Genomic DNA, 25178 nt, shown 5'->3' with positions numbered 1-25178 from the left:
CTCGGTTCAGAGTCTTATAGAGGTTAGGATTGGTCAAGACCGAATCAAATTGGGATTAGGAATTTCAGTCCAAGTGAAATTCTAGTTCAATTATTTGGGAAATCGCTACTATAAATAGAGAAAGGGATGCATCATTCAAAAACACATCCAATTCAACACACAACTGTCCTGCGTAAACCTCTCAAACACCTTGAGATTTTTATTTTCTTTTTCCCCACCAACACATCTTCGGTTTGGATAAACAGCATTATGGAGGCAATCGACAACATCTTCAGTTTAGATAAACAACACTGGAACCGTAGAATCAACTTGCCGAGAAGCACCGTCAGTTTGGATAAACAACACTACTTCAAGACTGATTGGTTATTTACCCAAGTCTCAGTCAACAAGGAGTTTCGAGTCTTTGTTGGTAGAGGTCATATCCTTAGCCTTCTTGGCGAAGTGAGGTGTTACTAGGTTACTACATTCAGCACACTGAAAGCCGAGTTTGTTTTACGATTGGATATTCACAAGTATATTTTAAAGTACGAGATTCTGACGGCCGAACCACATTTACAATCAAGACACTCATCTCTTTTGAGTATTTGTGTCCGTACAGTTTAGTACCAGTTAAGTGTGCTTATATTCTCACAAATATAATTATTGAGGCTGAACCCAACACCGACGATTCGTGAACTTTAAAGAAACTAGCAGCCTTGTCTTCAAGCTCTATAACCCAAAGGCCGAGACGAGCTTCTTCCTCGACTGTAATCACAAGACGCAGAAGTCAACAGTGCACCCAACGCCACATCAACATTTATTTTACTCCCTGGCCAAGTTCAATCGACAAGTTGGCATGCCCAGCATTCAACCGAATGACATAGTTAGCTTATTAATTACATGTAGGCTAAGTAGTTTTTAAGGTCAACATATACACATGTAAGCTGAATGTCATGTACATAGATAAGTTAAATATATTGATCATATACGTGTAAGCTGAATGACATGTCTATAGACAAGCTGAGTATGTATCTCATACACTATAAGGTCTGATAATCTGTTTTTCTCATAAACATAATTGAAATCATATTTATCCAGTCGTGCCTAATATTTGATAAAGAAAACATTTCTAAAATAAACGTCCTTTCACACTTCTGGCTAACTCTCCCTTGAGGAATCTTGTCTTTGTCAATCTGGTACAATCTATAACTAGATCTAATCCTAATAATGTCATATCCTAGACTGCGATACATGATACACTATTTACTTTTATTTAATCTTATCGTTGAATCTAACTTTCAAGTTAGATTGCCTACACACCTTGTGAATAGATCAAGCCAATTGTAGTTCATCCTTCATATGAGAAATTCATATGTTACATAAACATTTGGATATCCGTACTTAATAGAAAATAATGTCTCACCTAACACAACATAAAGTGATCATGGATAGATTTTGCCTACTAAACTCTATCAAGCCTTTAGTGATGCAAACTTCAAAATTCGAGAATGTGTTCAAGACCTGTTGGCCACAAGTCAACCACCCTAATTATAGTCATTCCAGAGGATCCACACATGGGATTTCTGATTCATAAGTTTCTAAGACCAACATATTATTTTCACAATAACGTATTACAATTTCATAACAATCCAACAGTCGAATCTCCGCCTACTACAAAGGTCAAGTGATGGTCAATTATGGAATTGTGTCCAAACAATCGAATTTGGAGAAACAAAGTGTGGAGTGGTCCGGTTACGGGTGTGGTTAACCATTTATAAACACTTATGGGTATAGATATACCCATTTATACAATTACCTAAGGGGTATATAGTTATACAGGTAAGAGCTTAAACGGTTATGGGCAAATAACCATAATTTACCAATTCACAATAAGCCCATCCCTAGATACCATATGAGCAATTCAGCTTTTATACCAATTTTTTATTACTGAAATAACCACATTAATCAACACTTAAATAATAATTTAATCATCAATAACCGCATTATATAATTTATAAAATTTAGTTTAAAAAATTGATCTATCAAACGTTGCCCCTTAACTTAATGTTACTGCATGTATGTTGCAAGAAGTAAAACCTATAATAGGTTGATCACTACTAAAATATGAAATCGGATCCCCTCTGGATCCAAATGAACTGAGCCCAATGATCAAATGAACCGGGCCATTGAAATTTGATACAATGGTTACAAACAGGGGACCCTTCTAAAAGTTATAATAATTGTAGCCGTTGGATCAAATTCTAATGACCCGGATCATTTGATCCTTGGGCTCAGTTCCTTTAGATCTGGAAGAAATCCGGTTCCCTAAAATATATAGGTCTAATAATGCATTTATCATATGACTGCGAAGTAAATCATCCTAAAGTTGTTGACCGATGAATAGAAAATTTTCATTATAGAATAAAAATAAAAAAATTAATAAATGATAGAGTCATATGAATCTTGTTGGATTGACTTTTGTACTTGTTGGGCAACTATTTTGCAACATCTGATTTGACTAATCATCAAAGAGTAAATTATTTTCAAATCCACTAATAAATCATCACTTTCAATGTGGTAAGGCCATCTCCAACCGAAGGCTGGCCAAATGGGTTATTTTAGTCCTTTGGTCCTCTAAGATATTAATATTTTAATGAACAGTATAGGACTATATTTGCATCCATCTCCAACCGAGGGCTAAAGGGCCATAAGGCTCATTTTAACCCTGTCACAAAATACCGTCTCCAACCGAGGGCTAAAAGGTCATAGGGCCAAATATAATTTATTATTTAAATTTAAGAACTATAACAACTTAAATTCAAATCCAACAACAACTTAAATTTAAAAACTACAACGGTAACTGGCCCAAAAAACCAAAAAATTTAAACTTAAATTTAATGAATGGTTTAGGTATTTATAGGAAAAAAAATTAGAATTTTTAAGAATTAAAAAAAAAAAAAAAATTGGCCCAAAAAACCAAAAAAATAAATAAAAAAATTTGAATACAACGGCTAGTTAGCTAGCCGTTGGATTCAAATTTTTGTTTAAGCTAACCGACAGGAATGTATTTATATTAAATATAAAAGCATTCCTACTAGTTATATCCAACAGGATTTTTTGAATTTCTGGCCAGCCCCGGGCTGGCCCTTTAGCCCTTTCAGATTCTGTGGAGCCCACAAGCCCTCTGGCCTAGCCCTCGGTTGGAGACGGTTTTCGGGTTATTTTCGACCTTTTGGCCTTCTAGACTCTTCGGTTGGATATGGCCTAAGTTGCAATGGCTGCACATACAAATTAGGCAGCTTTTGGGGGTGTCCCTACTCCCTACTCTCGTCGAGTAAAGCTATTTCTTCTTTCGGCTTTTTTTTCTTCTTTTTTAAAGTTTTGTACTTGTGTCCTCCAGAATAGCATTTTCTCCGGATTCTTTTTGTGTGTATCCTAAAGATCAATCAATTGTATTTGGTCATCGTACATCGTGCGATTAAAAATTATTTTAAATTTTTTATTTAAAATTGAATATAAATAGTATTTAACAAAAACTGACCGCATATTGTACGATAAACGGACACGATTGATTGATTCTCGAATTCCCACAAAAAAATTTTGAAAAAAATCCTAGTCCGTGTCCTTCCACGTTCTCTTGTTCTTTTCGCACTCCACTTTTTCTCACTCAATCTATCTGTACTACTAGACTAGACCTCCCCATTCTATGCTATTGCGTCAGTGTGTGTGATAGTTCAAACAGCATATGTTTTTTTGGTATGCATTATAATACACACGAAATATTTGATCATTTGATCCTAGACCGCATAGATAACTCTTCGTTCATCCAATACATGCAATTCTCAAAGCACAACAGAAATTTGGCAAATAACAGACTAAGAGCATCTTCAAGAGAGTCCGCTATATTAAATTTGAAGTGTTACATAAGATTTTTTGTGCTCTAAAAAAGTTGTTACATGATTCTTCAAAATTAGAAATATGCTACACTCTAAATTTAGACCCTCTATCCCATCCCATTCTTCAAACATTCTTTTTATTAAAATAATCTTTGTCAACTTTTTTTTTTTCAAAAATAAAATACTAAAACAAAAGTCCACATGATGAAAAGAATTAAAAAGTACTAAAATATGTAATGTGTTGGAGAATAATTGGAAATCAACAAATTTTAGTTTTCAAATTGCTATGCAAGTCAACGAATTTGTATTCGAAGAGTCACATTAAGAAAAATTGTTGGAAATGCTCTAACTGGATTTAAATTCCTACTACAACACTCTACGGTCTAGATTCTTTCTTTATTTGTTAATAGAACATCTCACCTTCGGAGAACAGTAGTGATCTCAACTAGCTATTGTTCTAGTGGTACTTCCTTCCAATGACGGAAGAGGTTTGAATTTGAATCCTTTTTTCCCCATTGACCAAAAAGAGAGGCGGAAAAAAACCATTACAAGAATGCGGAATTCAATATGTAGGAGTCATGCTCATAAACTCTGTACAAGTCAATCAACATTAAGATGAAATACTACTGGAATTTACTTTCAAATTTTGTCAATGTATGAAACAGAAGTCGAATTTGGACACAAACAGAAAACCAAACGTACCAAACCCAAGAGTGATGGTTTGAGGCATGGACCTAGGTAGCTTCAAAAGTGTCTAAAACTTGGCTGACATTTGATACCCCAAAACCCAAAATATAAACAACTAGCAACTTTAATTAATAACGAGGCTTAGTTTTAGCTGGGCCGCCTAGAATTCAATTGTCTGTCTAGAACGAAGAATCGGTTTGCTGATGCATCGGCCACACTACCTTCCATGATCAGTAGATGGTATTGATATCCAACCAATAAGTGGCTGAACCGGAGTGAAGTCAAGGTGAAAAAGAGTCATGCGAGGACTAATCAAGCAAAATAGTAGTCATATGAGGAAAAAAAAATCGCCAACGCTTCTAATGTCCGCAAGAACTAAGTAGGGGGGCGGAACAAAACTAGAGGACTCTATGAGACTCCATTCCCTGAAACTTAAAATCCGTTCCCCTTAACCATGTTTTCGTTTCCACTGAAATTCGATTTTAATCTCACTTTGTCCCCTAAAACTTAAAAGTTATCATTTTACAAATCTCCACTAAGAAAATAATAACTTTAAAAGAAGAATTTAAAGATCGAAATTTTTTTGGGTTGTTGAGCTTGAATTGCAAAAATCTGCAAGAAAAAAAAAATGATTAACCTAGGGCGCCTAAATCAGACCCACATAATGAATTGCTCCAATTCCACCGGTAGTAAATCAACCTTCGAGCGAATGAGAGAGAGCCTAGATTGATGGTGATCAAGAGAGGAGGGAACTCTCACTGGCGAGATGGGGTCAGCAGTAGTAAGATAAATGACGCCAAGAAGTCGTTCTCATTTTGGGTTTTGGTTCTGCATTTTACTAATATTCCTCCTTTTCTTTTTCATATACATTTTCTAATCCACATCAGCATATTTGATGGCTTTTGAACAAAATTAACAGAACCATTGCAATGTCGAACGAATTTTGAATTTATTTGGGTAAAATGACGACTTCTAAATTTTCTAAATTTCAAGTATGATCAAAATCAAGTTCAGGGGCAAACTAGAATCAAAATGGAACGAATTTGATAGAAAATACGGAAAAATGATTAAGTAAAACGAATTTTGATTTTCAAAAAGTAAAGTGGACATAGGCCGTAGCTAAAATTAAACCTAATAACAAATTCAAAACTTCGAAGATAAACTATAATGTAATCATACAAAACCCAAGAAATCCATCCCAGTGCAAAGTGCCAAAAGAGAGCCTTCTCAAAAAGGAAAAACACAGATCATATATCGTATTTTAAAATGAGGTGCAGCATTCAACATTCACGCCAAAACCAGGCTCACGAAATTACACCAATACAATTTGATTACACCGTTACCCCTCCTAGTGCTTCAAGCTCACAGAAAAATAACAATTTAGGTATCGAACACAGATGCCCGATAAACCATTGATTGGCTACTAAATAAACTTTGAATTCGTCACTTTGAAAGCACATTCAAGTTTAAGCTCATGAATCCGAATACTAATAACAAGGAATAACCAAACTTTAGAATCTCAACTACAAATCAAAGATAAGATCAGCTAACCACTACAAAGAGGCTGCATATTCCTGCTGGTTCTCAGGAACGAGATCTTTCCCGGGGTGGGGGTGAACGGCTGAAATATCAACAATACAAATATAGTCAGAATGGTGCTAGTATGTGTAATACGTTCGCATATAAATACAACTTTGACAAATCATGCAAACCAAAATAAACCATGCTAAAAGAGATGAACTACGTCGGTGGCCTCTAGCATTTAAACTCCCACTTGACCATAATTTCATTAACACATTAGAACACCCCTACACCTCTGAAAAGATCAAAGATCATAAAATTGAGAAAAGTTGACTTCACAAACCTGCGGTATCCATCGTTGACGGGGCTTATAGCTCCCTCATCACTGGGACTTCTTGGTTCAGGTCTAGAACTTGGACGAGATCTATCATTGACTGGGCTTGCAGATCTCTCGTAATCCGGACTTCTTCTAGGATCAGGTCTAGAACTTGGACGAGATCTATCATTGACTGGGCTTGCAGCTCTCTCATAATCAGGACTTCTTCTTGATTCAGTTCTAGAACTTACGCGGGCACCATGGCCATAATCAGGGCTTCCCCTATCTCTGCGGTACGGACTTGGAGATCGCCCACGATCATTGCCTCTTCTCTCAGGAGACATATCACGGCCCCTCCTGTCAGGACTCTGCCCATTTCTTTTATCATCATCATCACGAGCAGCGTATTCCACAGAAATAACCCTATCCATGAACTTGCTGTACCTCAAAAAGAAGTTGATTAAAGTTAGTATAAAGCAAGTTGCAAATTTTTTATGGATTCAGACTAAGTAGTCTTTTGCAAACTAAAGCATTGAATATTTCTCTCTTCTTTTAACACCTTTTTATGACAATCCAAATCAGCATATTTAATTTTCCTTACAAGCAAGTACTATCGGCTTTTTGGAGTAAATAGTTTTTAAAGAACTGATGGCATGACTTGTCAGGGAAACAAAACTGAATTTCCTAGAAGTTGGAGCCATTCTCCCTTTGAATTCACTTCCAAACAATCACCAAAGGCAAAAGTCTTTGAACTTGTAAATCAAGCAACAGCACTATAGGAGTTGTCAATGAAAACAGAACCTTGTATTTGTTGCCTCCAAAGCTTTGGTAGCATCCTCCTGTGATTCATATTGAATGAAAGCAAAATTCCTTCTAATCCTTACGTTTGTAATTTTCCCGTAGGGATCAAAGTGCCTCTCCAGATCCTTTGTCCTGGTATGGACTGGATCAAAGTTGATAACAAACAAGGTTTTTGAGGGCTTTGTGTTAGCTGAAGGCCTTCTTGAATCAGGTCTCCTAATCCCTCTTTCATGCTTCAACACAGAATATTGTGAAACTAAATGAGTGAAAACTTCCAATAAAATAATTAGGCAAAGCTTGTCACTCATAGCTTATCCATTTGATCACATGTACAAGAAAATTATATAATTGAGAGAAGACAAAAGAAGCATGAAGCAGTTATCAATATATGTACCAGTTGCATGCATAAATTCAGAAAATGGAAGTTAGTAGAGGATATGATTTTGATCGACACAATCACAATATTAATAATATGAAAAGCAACAGCTTAAGTAAGAATTCACATGCTAGAAAGCAATGTCAAATTCAAGTATTATACTTGTATGTGTTAGGAATCGTACTATGCACAATGCCAACATGCTCGGCAAGTATGCAATGCAACTGACCATAACGTCATAAATCAATTTTTCAAAACCCGACCACACTGTCAACTTTACCTTGGTCCACTCAATACGAAGCCGGCGTCCCTTCCTACCAAATTCTGTCCTGTCAAGTCTTCGAATTGCATACTCAGCATCTCGTTCGTCGTCCATATAGACAAAAGCAAATCCTATTTAAACCAATATAAATGGAACCAATCCTATTAATACCACCGAGTGAAGTAACCAAGGTCCATACACCAAAGTTACCACAACATTCTTTTCTAACAAGTTTGTTAGGCATTCAGTCTAAAATGTGAGGAAATGTTGACGTCTCAAACACTAAAATATTACACGCATACAAAATCATCTGTTAGGAAATAACACAAAACCTGCCAGTGGGTGCGATATCATCATGGAATCTATGTTGGAACATGTCGGAAATTGAACATGGAGCAAAAGTCATGATGAATGAAAAAGCAATGGTGTCTGAGGGAAAGTAGGATTGCAGGACTAAGGCAGATCAAATTAATTCTTCTGGAAAAATACAATAAGTGATGCTTGGGCACATGCTACAAAAGAAATGCAGATAAGCAGATCCATCCAAGAAGAGCATGGACATTCCAAGTAATCCTGCGCCAAAGAAATTCTTGAGTACAGGGGTTTGCACTGCAATAAAAAAGTAACATGCTTCTCTGAATGGGAAAATAGCATACCCATCCAAATAACATTTTTAAGGAATAACATAGTGACCCTTTTGAATAACAGCTGAAATCTTTTGTGCGCAAACATCTCCTCTTTAGAACTTACTCCAAGCAAACATCCAGATAAAGAGCTCAAGCTTCTCAGTTCTCAGCATGAAGGAGATGTCATGTGCATGAATGCACAACAACCCCATCCTACAGTATTTCCATAACGACGTCTCACACATTTTCAATTTATAGAGAATGAGCATTTCCGTATATCAAGATTTTGAAAGGAAACGGAGAAAAAGGGCCAAGGGAGAAAACCAGACTTCATATTTTTTGCATGTATTTGCTGCTATACGAAAAGGTCAATGAGCCAAATTTTAAAATAATCAATTTTCATTTTTCAGGTTGTACACCACATTTCCTTTCTAGACATATCCAGGAACCCCAATATAACTCAACATAAGAGGAAACTCTTGTTCACAGAAGAAAATCAAGAAAGTTGTAGCTGTCACATTCGTGCTCAAGTATAGGTCCCGCTTTAATAACTCTGCTGCTGTAGGAGTAGGACTTGCTGCTAAGCCCCAAAATACATATTTTTATTTCTCTACCCGAAATCCCTATCGTCATACGGATAAATAGAAGGTGCTCAAACTCCAATCTGCACTAACGTCTAACTATAAAGACCATATCCCAGCAGGATGATTCAGTAATGAGTGAACCACTTCAGATTTCAGCACAATAAACATAACAAAACTTTTGAACATAATCTTGGAGCCAAAAGTACAACAGCTTGAACATAACAAATCATATAATATAGCTCTAATATCCACAACAGCTTGAAAATCTACAAGTCTTAAGCTTGGCCACCAAATTCACATCCAACAAACACAAAGGAAAAACCAAAGTAAACGAAACAAACACAGTACGATAAGTATGCTGCCAACAGCCAATGGAACTAGTACTCTTGATAAAAAATACTAACAAAGACCATTATGAAAAAGCAGCAAAAGTTTAATTATTTAATCAGAAACAATATTTACCAGACTTAATATCCACCCTCTCAACTTTCCCATATCGCTTGAAAAGCCGCTCAACATCTGACTGCCGCGCATCAAAATCCAAGTTGCCGCAAAATATTGGCCTCATTTCTTCAAGCTTCAAACTTTCTAACCCCTTCCAGATGCAATAATTAGACAGTTAGGTAAGTAAGTTGATTCACCGGCATTTATACAAACACTTGGTGAGCTCTCCAACTCCAAACAGCACCAAATTGTAACGCATACAAAAACAGAACTAGAATTCCACAAATAAGAAGTGTAAAACTGTGACTTCAGCAACTAATTATATGATTGCGATGCTTAATTATGCAGAAAATTGGGTACCATTAGTGAGGACAAGGATAATTATTGTTAAACCCTAGAGCAAAGGAGGAGAACCAAGCAAAAGTAAGATTCTGAAATGGTAAAACCCTAGATCTGCTGAAGACATTGAAGGGAAAGTATCAGAGCTTCGTTTTCGTACCTTTGAGTTGTTGGCGATGGAGAGAGGTCTGAGAAACCCTAGCCCTAGAAATAATTGGGAAAGGGGTCCGCGGAATCGATTTGTATTTTCTGACAGTTTTGCCTAAAAGAGAGGAAAAGTCAGTGGAGCGGCGACGTATGATATGAGTGCGACACAATTACTGGACCAATTTCTTACAAGCGCAAAAGGGGATTCAAAAATAAAATAAAAAAGTAATAAAATGGAAAACAACGAAGTTTTATTACATGCACCCCTGAAAGTGAAACCCGAGAAGAGTAAGTGAGGGTATGGCCAATTAATATCTGATGCTTAAGTTAATAATTTTGTGAAGTGTTTAGAGTTTAAGTTCGTAGTAAAAGTTTACCAGTAAATGGCCTGGATGGAATATTCATAGGGAGGTGACCAGACATTGTACGGTTCTGCCCTACCTTGACGACTTCCAATTGGCCAAGGTGAGTTCTCCGTAGGATGAATAAGGAAAGAATAATTCTAAGATATAAATTATAAGATAATATCATAGAATTATCAAGTAAGTATCCTTGATTGATTGTGATGAGAATTCTTTACTTGTTTGAGTTGATCTTCAATCAGGATATTAAAGATAGGATTTGGTGATTAATCCTATCTTTAATGTCTTTGACTTTTCCATACCATGGGTAGGAGAGCTTGATGTAGTCGTAGTAACTACTCAAGCCTCCAGGGATGTTGAGCTGTGTGTACCAATATTTGTGTGCTCTGCCTATTTAATAAGGGCAATCTTGTCTTCTTCGAAAAAAGTTCATGTGTCGTCTTTTGGATTTTTGAGATTAACTTTTGTTCCACAAATGCCCTCACACTTGCTGAATTACACACAAAAAAAGGCAGTAGACGTAGAAATCCCAAGCTCAGTAGGCAAGCAGAAAGTTGTTTCTTTTGATGCAGATTCTCCAAATTGACTTGGAGTTTAAGTCTTCTAGAAAAGGGAAACCAATTACCTCTATAACTTATTTAAGCCTACTTAAGTAGGGGTTAAATAAATTTAGAGAGCAATTTTTATCCTAACAAGAAAGAGAGAAAAGGCTAAAGGAAATTGTACTCATTTAGGTTTCTTCTTTGCTTGCTTGCCCTTGCGAAGAGTCGATTGTCATTGTGTATTTTGCTCCGCACCACACCAAGGTAAGAAAATTTGAAAAAATCTTTTTTTTTTTTTTTTTTTTAGTGGATCGCGGGCCAACCGTCATGGAGGGTAGCAAGGCTACTGCTGGTGGTGCGCATGATAATTGGCTAGGGCCATGAGCTGTATGGCAAGGAGCATGACGTGAACTAGTGTTAAGGCGCTTAGATAAGGGGAGGAAAGCCAACGCGAGCTGGGCCTTCACCTGATATGGGTTGCATGCCATAAATTCGTGAAGAGAGGAAATGACAGACCGGTGTAGGTCGAGTTTTCTAGTGCATTGGGTTTGCGGGAGCAGTCTTGAAGGCGAGGCATGGGCTCGAGCCCGCATTGCTGAAAGAAATAAAAATAAATAAATAATTAAATTTAATTTAAAAAAAAAAAAAAAAAAAAAAAGAGGGGCCAATGTGAGTTGGGCTCCTAAGGACAGGGGGCATGGCGTATTGCCCTGTGGTGTTGGAAAGGAAAACGAGTCGCTGGGCCTTGTTGATCCGAGATGAGAGAGGAGGGGAAGCCAGCGTGGGCTGGGTTCCCTACTGCCTTGTGAAATCTTGTCCTCGAATTTCACTATTTAAAATTACGTATCTCATATTTCATATTCATATTTAGAGTTTCGACACTTTTATATTTACGACGTATAGTTTTTTTTTCGATAAGTAAAAGGATGAAATTGCCCCTATTGTATTAAACATAATTCTTCATAGACGTATTTGATCCTTTCATGATTTTTCAGATTTCTTTACATATTTGGATAGTACTCGTCAATATGAATTCGTGAGCGCAAATGGAATGTAATTTGGAATTGTAATGAAGAAGTTATAGATGAGCAAAGACAGGGGTGAAGTGGTCATTTGACCATTATCTGGAATGCTCCAGATTTACAAGAGCATTAATTTGATATGCCACGTGTGTGGCTGTGATTGGAGAATGAAGAGAGAAATGAGAGAAATGAGGGGGTGCTGCCGAATCAGGAGAGGGAAAATAAGGGAAAGGATGGAAGAAAGAATGAGGGGAACCGGCTGGATCTCCTTGACCCGGTTTCCCTCTACTACCCAGCCCAATTCCTGCAACAGATTTCCGACGCCATCTACGACATTTTACCAGCAATTCACAACGCGAGGCCACCTAAAAACAATCAGCATCAACCACTCTTTCATTTCCACTCAAACCCAACGAGATTTGGCCTCGAGTTCATGAAGAACACAATCGACGAATTTGTGGGTTATTCGGTGGCGATTGACTATTTCTGAAGCTTATGCCTTCCACCACCACCACTAAAGGTCCTCTTTAAACCTCAGGAATAGGCCTCAAACAAGGTTGAGGGCATTGGAGTTCGATTAGAAAACGAATCAATGAACACCTATTTATGGGTTTTTGACGGATCGAGAGTTTTTAGGTGTTTCCCGGGTGAATTGGACTTCGTCCCAGGTATGAAAGTTCTTCCCCTTGTTATGCTCTACATTTCTGTAAACTTTGGTAATTTTTGGAGTTAAGTGAAATTTTCCGGCGAGTCCGAGTGGCGCATGGTCCAAGGACCCACATGACCCTTATAGGCTAAATTTGATACTCTGATTCCATATGTGACATTCGATGGACGAAATTCCATCATTCGAACATTGTTTCGTTAGGATTCGCCACTTGATCATTATAGTTATCGACGATCTGACCGTTGGATCGTCACCAAACTTTAATGCGTTCTAGCATGCAATATTTAAGGACATTAGAAACTAACGGATCAGGAATCCAACTTACAAATCTTGATGAATTGAATTTTTAAGTTTGTAAAATTAATTGTTGATCGCCACCTAATTCTAGCAATTGACAAAGATCCGGCCGTTGGATCATTCCAAAATTTTAGGATATTGTTCTAAAAGATAAATTATACTCTTAGGAAGTTAGAGATCGAAAATTTGTGGGCGGATATTTTGGATTGAATTACGTCGAGGTTGTGGACCCAACTGTTAACTGAGAGTTGACTTTTAGTCAACATGTCTCGAATCGTTTTAAATATTAAAATTAATACTACTAGAGACTAAGTGAAGGCTAGTGGGTCTACATGGATTAGTGAGTGACTTTAAGATATGTGATATGATTATTACCTGATTTTGTATTTAGTATCCTTTGTGGATATCACTTGATTTTATAAATGTGATATTGAAATGTGATTATATATATATATATATATGTGTATTTAGTCATTGCTCTATGTTTATTAAATGTGATTTGACTTGTGTATTGATGATATTTGTGTGCTTGATTGATTTGTTTGATGAAATATGAGGGCTAGTAGTGGACCGTTAACCCATTGTCATGGAGTTTGTTGCTTTAAAGCTTGTTTCATATCTCATTTCATTGTTTCATTTCTCGTTTCGTTGACCCGTTCTATATTTAGTACTTGTGCTTTGTTTCATTTCATTGAGTTTTTGTAAATTGAGTAACTTGATTCATATTTTGTTTCTTCAAGCCATTGTTATGTTCCTTGGACTTCCGCTCGGTTCCGTTGAGTGATCTGAAACTAGGTTCCATTAAATGGCTCGGTTCCCTCTCTATCTGGATTCTGTTGAGTGATCCAGAATCCCTCGTACTCTGCGATTCTGTTAAGTGGTCCGAAATCGTATCATGCCTTAGATTTTGTTGAGTGTTCCTATATCCATTATACTCCGCGATTCTATTGAGTGGTCCGGAATCGTATCCACTCGAATTCTGAAATCCCTTCTATTCCGCGATTCCGTTGAGTGGTCCGGAATCGTATCCTGGTTTGGATTCCGTTGAGTTGTCACATCCCGGCCCGGGCTCCCACCACATCCCAGGCTCAACTCCACTGTAGCATAATATTGTCCGTTTTGGGCCCCGACCATGCCCTCACGGTTTTGGTTCTAGGAACTCACACAAGAACTTCCTAGTGGGTTACCCATCCTGGGATTGCTCTCACGTGAACTTGCTTAACTTCGGAATTCCTACAGAGCCCGAAACCAATAAGCTCCCAAAAAACCTCGTGCTAGGTAGAGATGGGAATATACATATAAGGCTTATAGGATCCAGAAGAAAAAGTTCGAAAGAGAGGGAGAGTTCCAGAAGATTGAGGACCAATATGTGGGTCCCACGTGGCACACAACCCCAAATACGACATGTGTTTTAAATGTCTAATTACCAAAATACCCTCGATGTTCAAAGGTTCGTAGAATCTTCGTTATAACTCCAAATTACATTTCGTTTGCACCACACATTTGTATCGATGACTACTATCCAAATGTGTAAAGAGAAGTTGAAAAATATATAGAGATCAAATACATCTTCGAAAATTCTATTTAGTTCATTAAGGGCATTTTCGTCCTTTTACTTATCGAAAAAACTATACACCATAAATATAAAAACGTTGAAACTACGAATACAAAATATGAAACACGTAATTTTAAATAGTGAAATCTGGGGATAGGATTCCACAATGAATACCTCTTTCAGACCTGATGAACACATGGTGTTGCAAAACGTATTTGACTTAATGCGCTGGTTTGGGATAGAAGTTATCACACTCAGGGTTGAGACTCAAAGCCACCCTTCAGATGAATTCCCAAGTCACCTTTTTTATCATTCCTTAGAATGGCATAGAGCCTGGGTTTGGATGTTATAACCCATAACCTTCAGGTTGTATAAACTTTTTGAAAGTCGGATAGTGCACTAACTTCTAAGTGAAGAGGCCATGTCTCTGTGCTTGTTGTTCGCCAATCGTTACCGCACTTATTACGATTTCAGCCTCCCAAGCTATTAATCAAGCACTACGGAGTGGGTTGAAGAAGACTCATTCGACACTTTCACATATAGACTTACGTTTGTGAGAAGTTTCAAAGTTCCATGTTGATTGGGCTTTTAAGGTATTCCCACAACCGCAAAAACAAAAGGAAAAAAAAAAAAAAAGAACGAATAAACAATGCGAGAACCGCCGTGAGCCAACTTCTTTATTTTATTGAAAAATATTGAATTTGACAAAGGGCGTGATTGAATCTGGAAAAGGTTGCCTACATATCCTCAGAAAGGAGATTCAAATCACTGGTGTAGTTCAAAAAAGATGATACAATGTAAAAAAACTTGTCATTGATGATCATCTTTGAAAAATAACCTATGAAGAGGCGATAAGGAGATGAGTTCTCTACGGACCTGTCTTCGTGTAGAAAGCAACGTTTGTCTTTTTGTGTGTGGTTAGGTCAGGTAAGATGGCCTACATATCTTATTATGTCATCAAATAATTAAACCACGTATAGTTCCGGGGGAACGGGAATTTGTTCTTTTAGTCAATCATCTTATTTTTTTATGACGGTCCACCTTAACAATGTTGGTTTCCTTCCTCATTGTCCCACCCTAAGGGGCTTTCCTTCGTAAATGTCATTAATGTCGAGGGTAGGCCACTTTGTAGAGCGCATGTCATCCTCATCATCCGTACGATCGTACCTGTCAATCTTACCCTTATTTCTTTCCTCCACGGGTTTTTCTTCCCTGACTTTATTCTTCACACACACCCAAAATATCCTTGGTCAAGGATTTCTTCAATGTGATCCCTTAATGACCGACAATTTTGTGTTCAATAACCTGTACTCTAGTGGAAAAAGTAATATTTGTGACAACCCGTCCCTAATTTTACGATAATATAAATTTTTAAAGTGTGATTTGACGAAAATGCCCCTAGAGGCAAGGATTTTGACTTCCGTTTACCATTGTTTAGAGAGACGTATGACTAATTCTTTTAGCATATTTGCGTAGTACTCATCGCTACAAACATATGGGCACAACGAAAGCGTTGGGGGCCCATAACCCACAGGTCCCAGGATCAAATCCTGGCTCTGATACAAAAGAAAACGGACTCAGGACGTTGAAATTAGCCTGGCAGGGTTTTCGAGAAAATTTCATAAAAGTCAACACAAGGAATATTCCAAAGTTTTAACATGGTTGACCACCGGGCATTTCGATTGACTTTATGGGGTTGACGTTTGACTTTTCCGTTGACTTTTTGTAAAATTTGCCAGGGACCATTTTTAGCGTATTTCGACGCCCTGAATCCAAATCCACACTCCGTTTCACCAAATTTAATTGTCTTAGTGGAGTTTTACTAATGGGTCATAATATTATGCTTAGGTGCGATTATTATCGAAGACTTCGGCTTCCTAGCTCAAATGGATGTGACATCACAAGTACATGTGAATGGGCCTTTTCTTTCATATAGTATATATATAATAGTTAGTTTCCATTTATACATTTCATAAGGAGTTTTCCCATAATACGCCTAGGTTAGTGTGACATTTATAAGATTTAGCGCTTTGATGGAAATTATAACATTATGCCACATTCTACGGGATGAACATGTATACGTATTATTATTGATGCCTTAATTAAATTTACAGCTATGAATAATACAATGTTGACCAGAATTATTGAATCATTGTGACATGACTATATTTATGTTATCTGCTCATCGTTTACTGCACCGATATTAGTAGTCACCCAAGCCAGAGCCAATCTTTCACGTGTATGTGCACATTGCACCGTACGCTCACTTTGGATCCATTGTAGGTGCTAGTCCTGTCCTTGATTGTTGTAGGCAATTAGGACTCATATGTGCTGCCCATAGCGCCAGTCTTCATGTGATTATAGTACTAGAGCATATATCATTGTTACACCTAGCCCTGTTCATGTTAGAATATCTCTGCATGAACTCGTGTGTCAGCATGTGTTGATGAGGACTCGATATGATATGTTTGCTTATGTGAGATTATGCGATTACGAACGTCATGTGTTTATTTACAAAATATTGTGATGTATTGAATTCTTGTGATATTGCAGATTACGGTAAGTATTTTCTTACCATACGTAGTATGTATATTTTGGAAACTATACTTGTTTTATGGCGAAGAGTTATAATGTATTCAGAAAGGTTTTTATAAAAACTTTATTTTTAGGCCCACTCATCCTTGTTTTTCACCCCTCCAGGTTCTATTAGTTGAACTATCGTATCGACAAGGATTCTTGGCAAATCTTGGTATTGTTACCTTCGATGGTATAATTCTCATTCTACTTTACTGTATTTTACTTATGCTATGACATCACGTGTGAAATGAGTTCATTCCCACTCACAAGCGCACTCTTATATTTAGGTAATTTTAGGTTTAAATTTTTTCACATTTTCCACTTCACTATACTGTATGGCTTTGTCACCCTCCTGGTGTCGCCCAGCACAGCTCCATTCGGAGTCCAGGTAGACATTTCGGGTCGGGGTGTGTCAATATTCATTTGGGTTCCTCTTGGCTAAGAGCTCATGAAAGGCATTCGGCCGCTTGAAGAATGGTTTGTCCTTAATACTGTGGAGGATGTTGTTGATAGTGGCGTTTAGGTCCGTATACTGCCTCGACCTTGGTAGAGCTTGTTTGTCATTACGCCTTTCATGTCGTTTTGACGTGGGGAAGCGATAGAGTGTTACAATTTTTTTCTTTCGCGTGGTTTTCCTACTACAATTTTGTTCAGGGGCCCATCTGCCACGTCGAAGCGTTCCACCAGAGTCGCGTAGTTGTACTTCTTTTTGTTCAACTTCTAGGACAAAGGTGAAAGAACGTATAGTCCCCATTTGAAGGCCATAAAGGCAAGTTAGTCGTCTGGCTTGTCAAGCCGAGCAACACAAGCAATGGCCCCTGCTACACCACCTCCTTAGCCCATGACAAACTAACTCATGGCCCATGCCAAGCCAACTCCTAGCCCTTGCCAACCGACGTGCCACACCACCCCGACGGCTACCCCACGACAACACCACCCAAAAAGAAGATAAGGAGAATTAAGTTTTTCCTTACATCGGTGTGGCGTGAAGAAAACAAAGAAATCAACGAAAGACGGTTCTTTGCAAGGGCAAGCAAAGAAGAGTGCTAAGGGAAGAGGAACAAATATCCTATAGTTTTCTCTCTTTCTTGTAGGGACAAATAATTGCCATTCGAAGTTGATTTAATCCCTTACTTAAGGTAGGCTTAAATAGGCTTTGAAGGCGATTTATTTCCCTTTCCTAGAAGAATCTAATTCCAAGTCCAAGTGAGAATCTGCATCAAAGCTGAAGATCTCTACACTTGCTGCCCTTTCCTTCAAGTAGCCCATCAAGTGTGGGGGCATTTGTGGAGTAAAAAATAATCAAGAAAAATATGGAGGGGACACGTGGATTTTTGGGTGAAAAAGACAAGATTACCCTTAAGGCACACCGGGATTTCTACTCGCAAGTAGTGGGCAATCATCCCTCAATCAAGTCAAAAGTGCCCTAAATTTTGACAAAATTTTGACGAAATTGATGAAAATGACTATAGCTACACATTTTGATAAGTTGAGGGACCAATGATAATGGATTTTTAGTTGAGGGACTATTGCTCCAATTTGATTAAAGTTGAGGGACCATTGCTACAATTTACTAAAAAAAAATTAACTAAAATCCCGACACTCTTTTTTTGGTTCAGAAAAATCAATCCCGATTCAAAATCAAATGATCTCATCAATTTATATTTATGTCAATAAAATTATACTTGATGAGGTTTGAAAGATTATAACGACATTAAATGCAATGGAAGATTAAAATTGGAAATTACACCAAGAAAATGAGAATAGATATATAAAAAATGTAAGAGGAGTGCATGTTGAGATTTTGGCATATAGGTTGGACTTCTTATTCTTCTTTAATTTTTTTATAAATAAGCTTAATCAGCAACCACCATGTAGTTTATAAAATAAATAAAAAAAATTGTTTTCAACATTTGGTACATGAATTTTTTTATCCCAGAGTGATACCTGAAGTCCTAATTTTATGACACTTTCATACATCGGTTAAGGTTGCTGTTATATAAGCCGTTAATTGGTGACGTGGCACCTATGTAGACAATCATGAGGCATCACAGTCAATATGAGGCCCGCGTGGATATTAAAAAATTAAAATTTCTTTTTGTCATCTTCTACCTCCCCCGTCCGTCCGTCCCTTCTCTCCTCTGCATGAACCCACCAAACCCTCCTATCAAATCCAGTCGATGACACAGTCTGTCTTGGGTTGCTGCTTCGAGCTACGATAGTGGAAGAGATCGTTGACAAAGCACTGATGTTAGGGCATGAACAGATGCGACATCAGAACTAATCGCAATCAGAGGATATTGACGGCAAGGGGCTGTAGTTTTGGTTGGCGCCTCGTGGCTCTCCATCGCCATCAAATATGGTAAATGGGGGCTGGTGGTTTGAGCTCACAAAGGATGTGGAAGAGAAGATGAAGGTTGCGTGGTTGGGTGGGTGGATGGGTGGAGTCGAAGATGGAAGGGGAAAGATGGATGTACGGGGATTCAAAAAGGAGAGGAGATGGGCGTTTGGTGGGTTGGTGCAGAGGAGAGAAATGAGGGAGGGAGGGAGGGAGGGTCGGGAAAGGCAGAAGACGACCAAAACTTTTTTTTTTTTTTGCAAGTTTTTCTTTTTTAATTTTAATTTTTTTAAGGAGAAATTAGGTTCACATCCCTCTTGTTATTACTCCATTGATTAAAACTTTATTCTTTTTTAATTTTTGATTAAGGTTCCTAGGTTTTAATAAACACTCTTAATTATTTCAATAATAAAAAATATATTTTTTATTTCTAAATACATTCATTTAGTGTCACATCCCAGCCCGAGCCCCACCACAACCCGGGTTCGACTCCACCGTAGCACGATATTGTCCGCTTTGGGCCCCAACCATGCCCTCACGATTTTGTTTATGGGAACTCACACGAAAACTTCCCAATGGATCACCCATCTTGGGATTGCTCTCACCCGAACTCGCTTAACTTCGGAGTTCCAATGGAACCCGAAGCCAATGAGCTCCCAAAAAGCCTCGTGCTAGGTAGAGGTGGGAATATATATATATATATATATATATATATATATATAAGGCTTACTGATGCGAAAATTATACGCACACAAATTAAACCCTCTTTTTGTCAATTGTAGTAAGTACGTAAGTAGGGATCGTTCTGGACCGGGGATTATGAGAGATTGTTAATCACTTGGATTTGAATCAAAAACGTAAAAACACAATATAAAACACTATGCTAGGCTCAAAGAATGCAAAACTAAACTTTAAAACACTAAGACAAACCAAAGACTCAAAACATTTTAAAACATAAACTAAATAGATTCTAAGCACTAAGAACAAGAAAGTAAAAGGGGGGTTTTGCTTTGACGAAAATTGTAATAACAAAACAAGTTAATAAACTAGGCAGAATTGTAAAACGAAGGGATAGAATGGATGGGATGGCTAGCTAAGGGGTTCATCTCCACACATGTTATACTTGCATACAAAATGATTTCTAATTGCTTTTCAATAAACCATGAATTCTCAACGCTCCGGGTTTATTAGGTCCGCTTAAATTAACCGTCAAGTTTTTCTTAAGTTAATGAATTGGATGATTGCATACGACAACCCAAAGCATTCCTCACAAGTTCCCTACATGAATTGCATAATAGAGATACAAGCAAGAATCATTAAGCAACATGAAAACTATAAGTGTTGACAAGGCATTCGTTACTATGATTGCATGAAACTTATGCCAAGAATATGTTTAACGCGATTGTTTATAAGCAACCTCCACTACTTGTGAATATAAGTTCATAACTATTACGTGAAATTCACTTATATTCTAGCGTCAAATTCATGCATGAAAATTAAGCGTCAACTCTCAATAAACATACATAAATACGTTATCAATCAAATAGTTAAACAAATTGAATTCACAACTTATGAAACGTAATTAGAAGTACTCAAATCATATTGCAAGCATAAACATATATTTCGAATCACCCCCTAGCTAAGGGGGGTTTAGTTCCTCATACGTACAAAACAAAGAGAATTGAAATTAAACATTGAAATCAAAGAAACGCCTAAACATTCCAACAACTCAAACTTGAATTGTATGAACGTTTAGGCCCTCTTATCTTCCTCTTTATTGTGGCATAAGGTCTAAGGGATGTTGTTGGTGTGTTGAATGGATTGGGGAATTATGGAAATGGATGAGGAGTGGTGTTTGGATTATAAGGGAATGGGGACTCACGGCTAGGAGAAGGAATGGAAGTGTTTGTGGTGTGTTGTGTATGAAATGAGATGATTTTGAATGATGGGAATGCAAGGGTATTTATAGGAGGAGTGGAGGTGTATATGGCTGTTTGTTTAAGGTGTTTGTGTGGAGGAATGATGGAAAAACAGCTAGGACAACATGTGAAAGCTGGAAATGGCATGTGTTTGCATGTGTATGTGCTGGAATTGGGGTGTGTTTGCACGGCATTGAGTGTGGGATGAGTGATTTGTGGTGCAATGATGAAGAATGCATGTGGAATGGATGCAATGATGAAGGAATAATCTGGAAATGCAAGGTGGAAAGCTGGAAAGCATGTGAAGAATGCTGGAAAGGCAAGGGAAGTGCACGGCATGGGTGTTTTGGTGCATGTGTTGGCTGTTTTGTTTGTTGGTTAAAGCTTGTGTTTGCATGTGAATGTTGTTTGTGTGAAGTGTGTGTGAATGCATGTGGATTAAGGAGTGAATGGTGGCTGAAATAATGATGGAAAACAGCTAGGAGAAGTATGGAATGCATGTGAAATGTAAAGGGAAAAGCTGGAAATGGCTAGGAAGGTCACGGCATAGACTTCTTTGGTGCAGAAATGGGTGTTGTTTGCATGTGAATTGAAGTTAGGGTGAATGATGATGAATGTATGTGGATTAAAGAATGAATGGTGGTGTAATGATGAAGTGTGATGGCTGAAAATGTCAAGGGAAATGCATGTGTTTGCACGGCAAAGAGGGAATGTTGGTGTTTTTGTGTTGGTTTGAATGGTTTAATTAATGGGAGTGCATGTTTGAATGATTAAAGTGCATGTGGGTGAATATGTGGCTGATTTATGAAAGGAATGCATGTGTTGATGAAGTGGAATGACAACTAGGTTATGAGGGGAATGCATGTGATGCATGGCAAGGTTTTAGAATGGGCTTAAAATAGGGTTGTTTTTGATGGAATGGATGGTTCTTTGCATGGCTATAAGGGAGAGAATAAGAGAGAATGGGCTAGGCCCTTTGTTGTATGTCCTAAAGTGCATCAATGGCCTTCAATTTCGTCCATCCTTTTGGCTCCATGGATAAGCTATCCAATCCATGCCCAAAAATGCTCCAAATAGCCTCAAAATGCACTTTCTTGCTCCCTAAGCCCTTAGAACCTGAAAACACACAAAAGAAGCATAAATGACTAAAATAACTAGAGAAACATAACGTAAATGCACGAGAACAAACCATTTAAGTCGCATGAATATGCTCCTATCACTTACATGATCCACTCCCTGAACGATGTGAGATGTTACATTTAGTTTTAGAAACGTTACATTTAATATATTTATATTTATGGCTAAATTTTTTATCGTATATTTTTATTTTTAGTTTGTACCCATTTTTCATTTACAACTCTTTTTCAGGTTGTACCAATTTTATTTTGTATCTATATATTAATTTCTTTTTATGATATATTTTAAACTTTTATTTGTATTTGTACCCATTTTTTATTTTGCTAAATGTGGTCATAGCTATCAACTCTCTCATTCCTCTGTTGCAACTTGCAACCTCAATGGAAGACCTAGCATACAAAACACAACCACTCAAGCAAAAATCTCGCCAAAGACTACACGCCCGAGGCCTTCACGCACTACCCGGACACCAACACCATCATCCTTACCTACGACCACCACGGCGGTGCACGGTGGTGCACCACCACAATGTTCCTCCACGGCACCTTCAGCTCCCTCATCCAATGCCTACACGGCAACTCCAGCAGGCTCAACTTCAACATCTATCCTCTCTTGAAGGCGACAATGCGCAGATCGAGATCGACTTCAAGTTCGTCGGCAAGGATATGACGATCGAGCAGACGAACTATTAAAATGGCGGCACATGTAACAGGGAAGAACTTCACGTCCTGGGTTTTGATTGTTCTGATGGGTTTCATGAGTATGCGATAAAAATGGGGATTTGATCGAGTGTTTGGTTGATGGGAGATTGGTGAGGGGAGTGGAGAGGAAGGAGGGGGAGGATTTTCCTCGAAAGGCGATGCACGTATTTGTATGCGTCAGAGATTTTTCAATGTCATCAGTATACGGGATGATATATCACATGTCATTATACAAATTGTGGGATATGTGTGCTAAAAAAAAAATTAATCACTTAAAAAATAAAATATTCTACCACTTACATCGTGTTCTTGTCACAATAAAAAATTTCTCCAATTTAGGATGCTAGTAATTATATCGAAGAAGGGCGGTGGACTGGGAAGTACATTGGGTGTGATGCTCCTTATGTTTGTGTGTACAAGGATATTCATGTGCATGTTCGCAATGCCATGGAGGATTGAGGTTTTTTTGGGGTTTGGCAAAGTTGGGTGGTTTGGAAATGTGAATAAAACGGCGGGTATTCGGTTTCTGGATATTCATGGAAGGAAGGAATTGGTGTTGTTGTTGTGTTTTTTTGCCAGATTGGGAATGTGGGTCGGTTGCTTCATGCAATTTTGATGAATGTTCACAATGACGGAACTAAAATTTTCATTTAGTGGTGGAAGCAACCCTAAAAACAACTAAGAAAATGAATTATTTCAAATGATGATGTATTACAATCTTAATATTAACAAAAATTTTCAGTATAGTAGTGGAAAATGACAAAGTGAAGATAAAAATATTAACACATGATAGGCGAGGAGGGATTTTCGGTTTAAATGACATAACAATAGTACTTTTGCTCATATAATATTTGATATGGAGTATAAGTAATATGAAGGTAAGTTGGATATTAGATACATATATTCTTTTTCAAAGATAATGCGTGTGTATTATATAATTGTGATTTGCAACTTAATAAACAAATTACTTGAGTAGGTGCATCTGCCTCCAGTCAGCCTTCATTGGCTCTGTCCATGAATGATCTGCATTTGTGTTTGTTCTGCTTGAACTCGTGGACTGAGGAAGTGGTGTTCATTTTACGCACTTGTTTATTTTTGAATCTGTTTTACGTGATTTTGCTTGGCGGAGAAGGAAACTATAGTCCGTTTATGAATCCATTTATTGACAAGTAGATCAAATGAATGGTGATATATCAGTTGGGTTAGTAGATGTTTTCCTCAAATTGGCAAAGTTGGATGAATTTCTAATTAGTTCGAAGATAACAATAGATGGCAGTGAACTAGTTGTGCAGTGTCATGCGTCTTCATCCCCAGAGCACGCAGACTGATGGCACCAAGTACTTGTGCTTACTATAAAGTAGGGCTGTTTGTCTGGCTTTTATGCTGTATGGCTGCACAGAATGGTGACATGAAGTGAGATATATGCTTCGTTGATTTAAAAAAGTAGCTTGTTTCCGATCAATCTTGTACTTGTCCATGATGTATTATATCCATGTTGTCTATTAATGGGACCTTCACATTTGTTTTGCTTGACATGAAGGGTATCCTCGTTCCATCATGCTGCCAATCGCACTGTTTTACGCTGCTACTTCGCATGTCACCTCTATAAATGTAAGTAATTTGATTGATCTGGATTTTCATGTGTGGGTTGAGTTTTTGTTGTTTGGTTTCTCTACTAAATAATTCTTTCGATTTGCTTATCTTGCTATCTGCCTTCTGATTTCGGTCTATTTTCATTGGTTTTCTTTTCGTTTTGAGAATTTTACTTAATAATCCGTGTTAAAACTGGGACTAATTAGATGGTGGAATCTGTAAGTAGATTGAAAGACTTATGGATGATGTTCTTGATTGTAATTTGTGGCCGGTTTTCTATCTTTGTTGGAATTTTTGGTTGGAACTTGGAAGTACAATAAGCAGCAAATAGGAAAATCCTTACATTTTGTAGTCCTCGCCTTGTTATTTAAGTTGAAAGGCCTCGTGTAAAAGTTTACGTGTATTTTGGACTGTAATTTACAATTTTCACATTCTCGTTTCTCTTTTTGCACTTATTTCCTTGTTTCTTTTTTTTTTATTTTGCTTTTTC

The 25178-nt window shown here is 37.6% G+C and overlaps 1 protein-coding gene across 4 annotated transcripts; it reads right to left on the bottom strand.

Annotated features, from left to right (window-relative positions):
• Positions 1-5792: 5792 nt before the first annotated feature.
• On the bottom strand, positions 5793-10164 carry LOC103935489 (serine/arginine-rich splicing factor RS41). Of its 4 annotated transcripts, XM_048576240.1 has the most exons (7): positions 9511-9623; positions 8495-8677; positions 8171-8411; positions 7857-7969; positions 7201-7433; positions 6427-6837; positions 5793-6183 (listed from the first exon to the last, which is right to left on the bottom strand). In XM_048576240.1, the coding sequence occupies exons 3-7, from the start codon at positions 8193-8195 to the stop codon at positions 6147-6149; spliced, it is 819 nt and encodes a 272-aa protein (XP_048432197.1). In that variant the 5' UTR covers positions 8196-8411; positions 8495-8677; positions 9511-9623; the 3' UTR covers positions 5793-6146. The 4 variants fall into 4 exon arrangements, with proteins under 4 accessions (XP_048432197.1, XP_048432196.1, XP_048432195.1 ...); XM_048576239.1 differs by lacking the exons at positions 8171-8411; positions 8495-8677 and adding an exon at positions 9992-10164 and having other exon boundaries at positions 9511-9636; XM_048576238.1 differs by lacking the exons at positions 8171-8411; positions 8495-8677 and adding an exon at positions 9992-10162 and having other exon boundaries at positions 9511-9643.
• Between the last annotated feature and the right edge of the window lie 15014 nt (positions 10165-25178).

This window comes from the organism of the source record quoted next, unplaced genomic scaffold (assembly GCF_019419815.1).
Source record: "Pyrus x bretschneideri cultivar Hongxiangsu unplaced genomic scaffold, Pyrus_bretschneideri_v1 Contig87, whole genome shotgun sequence".
In the NCBI taxonomy this organism is placed as follows: Eukaryota; Viridiplantae; Streptophyta; class Magnoliopsida; order Rosales; family Rosaceae; genus Pyrus; species Pyrus x bretschneideri.
Note: the sequence above shows the minus strand (reverse complement) of the source record. Positions and strands in the feature narration are given on the sequence as shown.

Bases quoted from the DNA above. Each gene is read 5' to 3' on its own strand.
- LOC103935489 (XM_048576239.1), bottom strand. From the start codon at position 9,616: ATGAGGCCAATATTTTGCGGCAACTTGGATTTTGATGCGCGGCAGTCA. The intron at 7,434-7,856 runs GTAAAGTTGACA...TCTGTGTTGAAG, and splicing joins TTCGTATTGAGTGGACCAAG to CATGAAAGAGGGATTAGGAG. The intron at 6,184-6,426 runs GTTTGTGAAGTC...TTGATATTTCAG, and splicing joins GTCAACGATGGATACCGCAG to CCGTTCACCCCCACCCCGGG.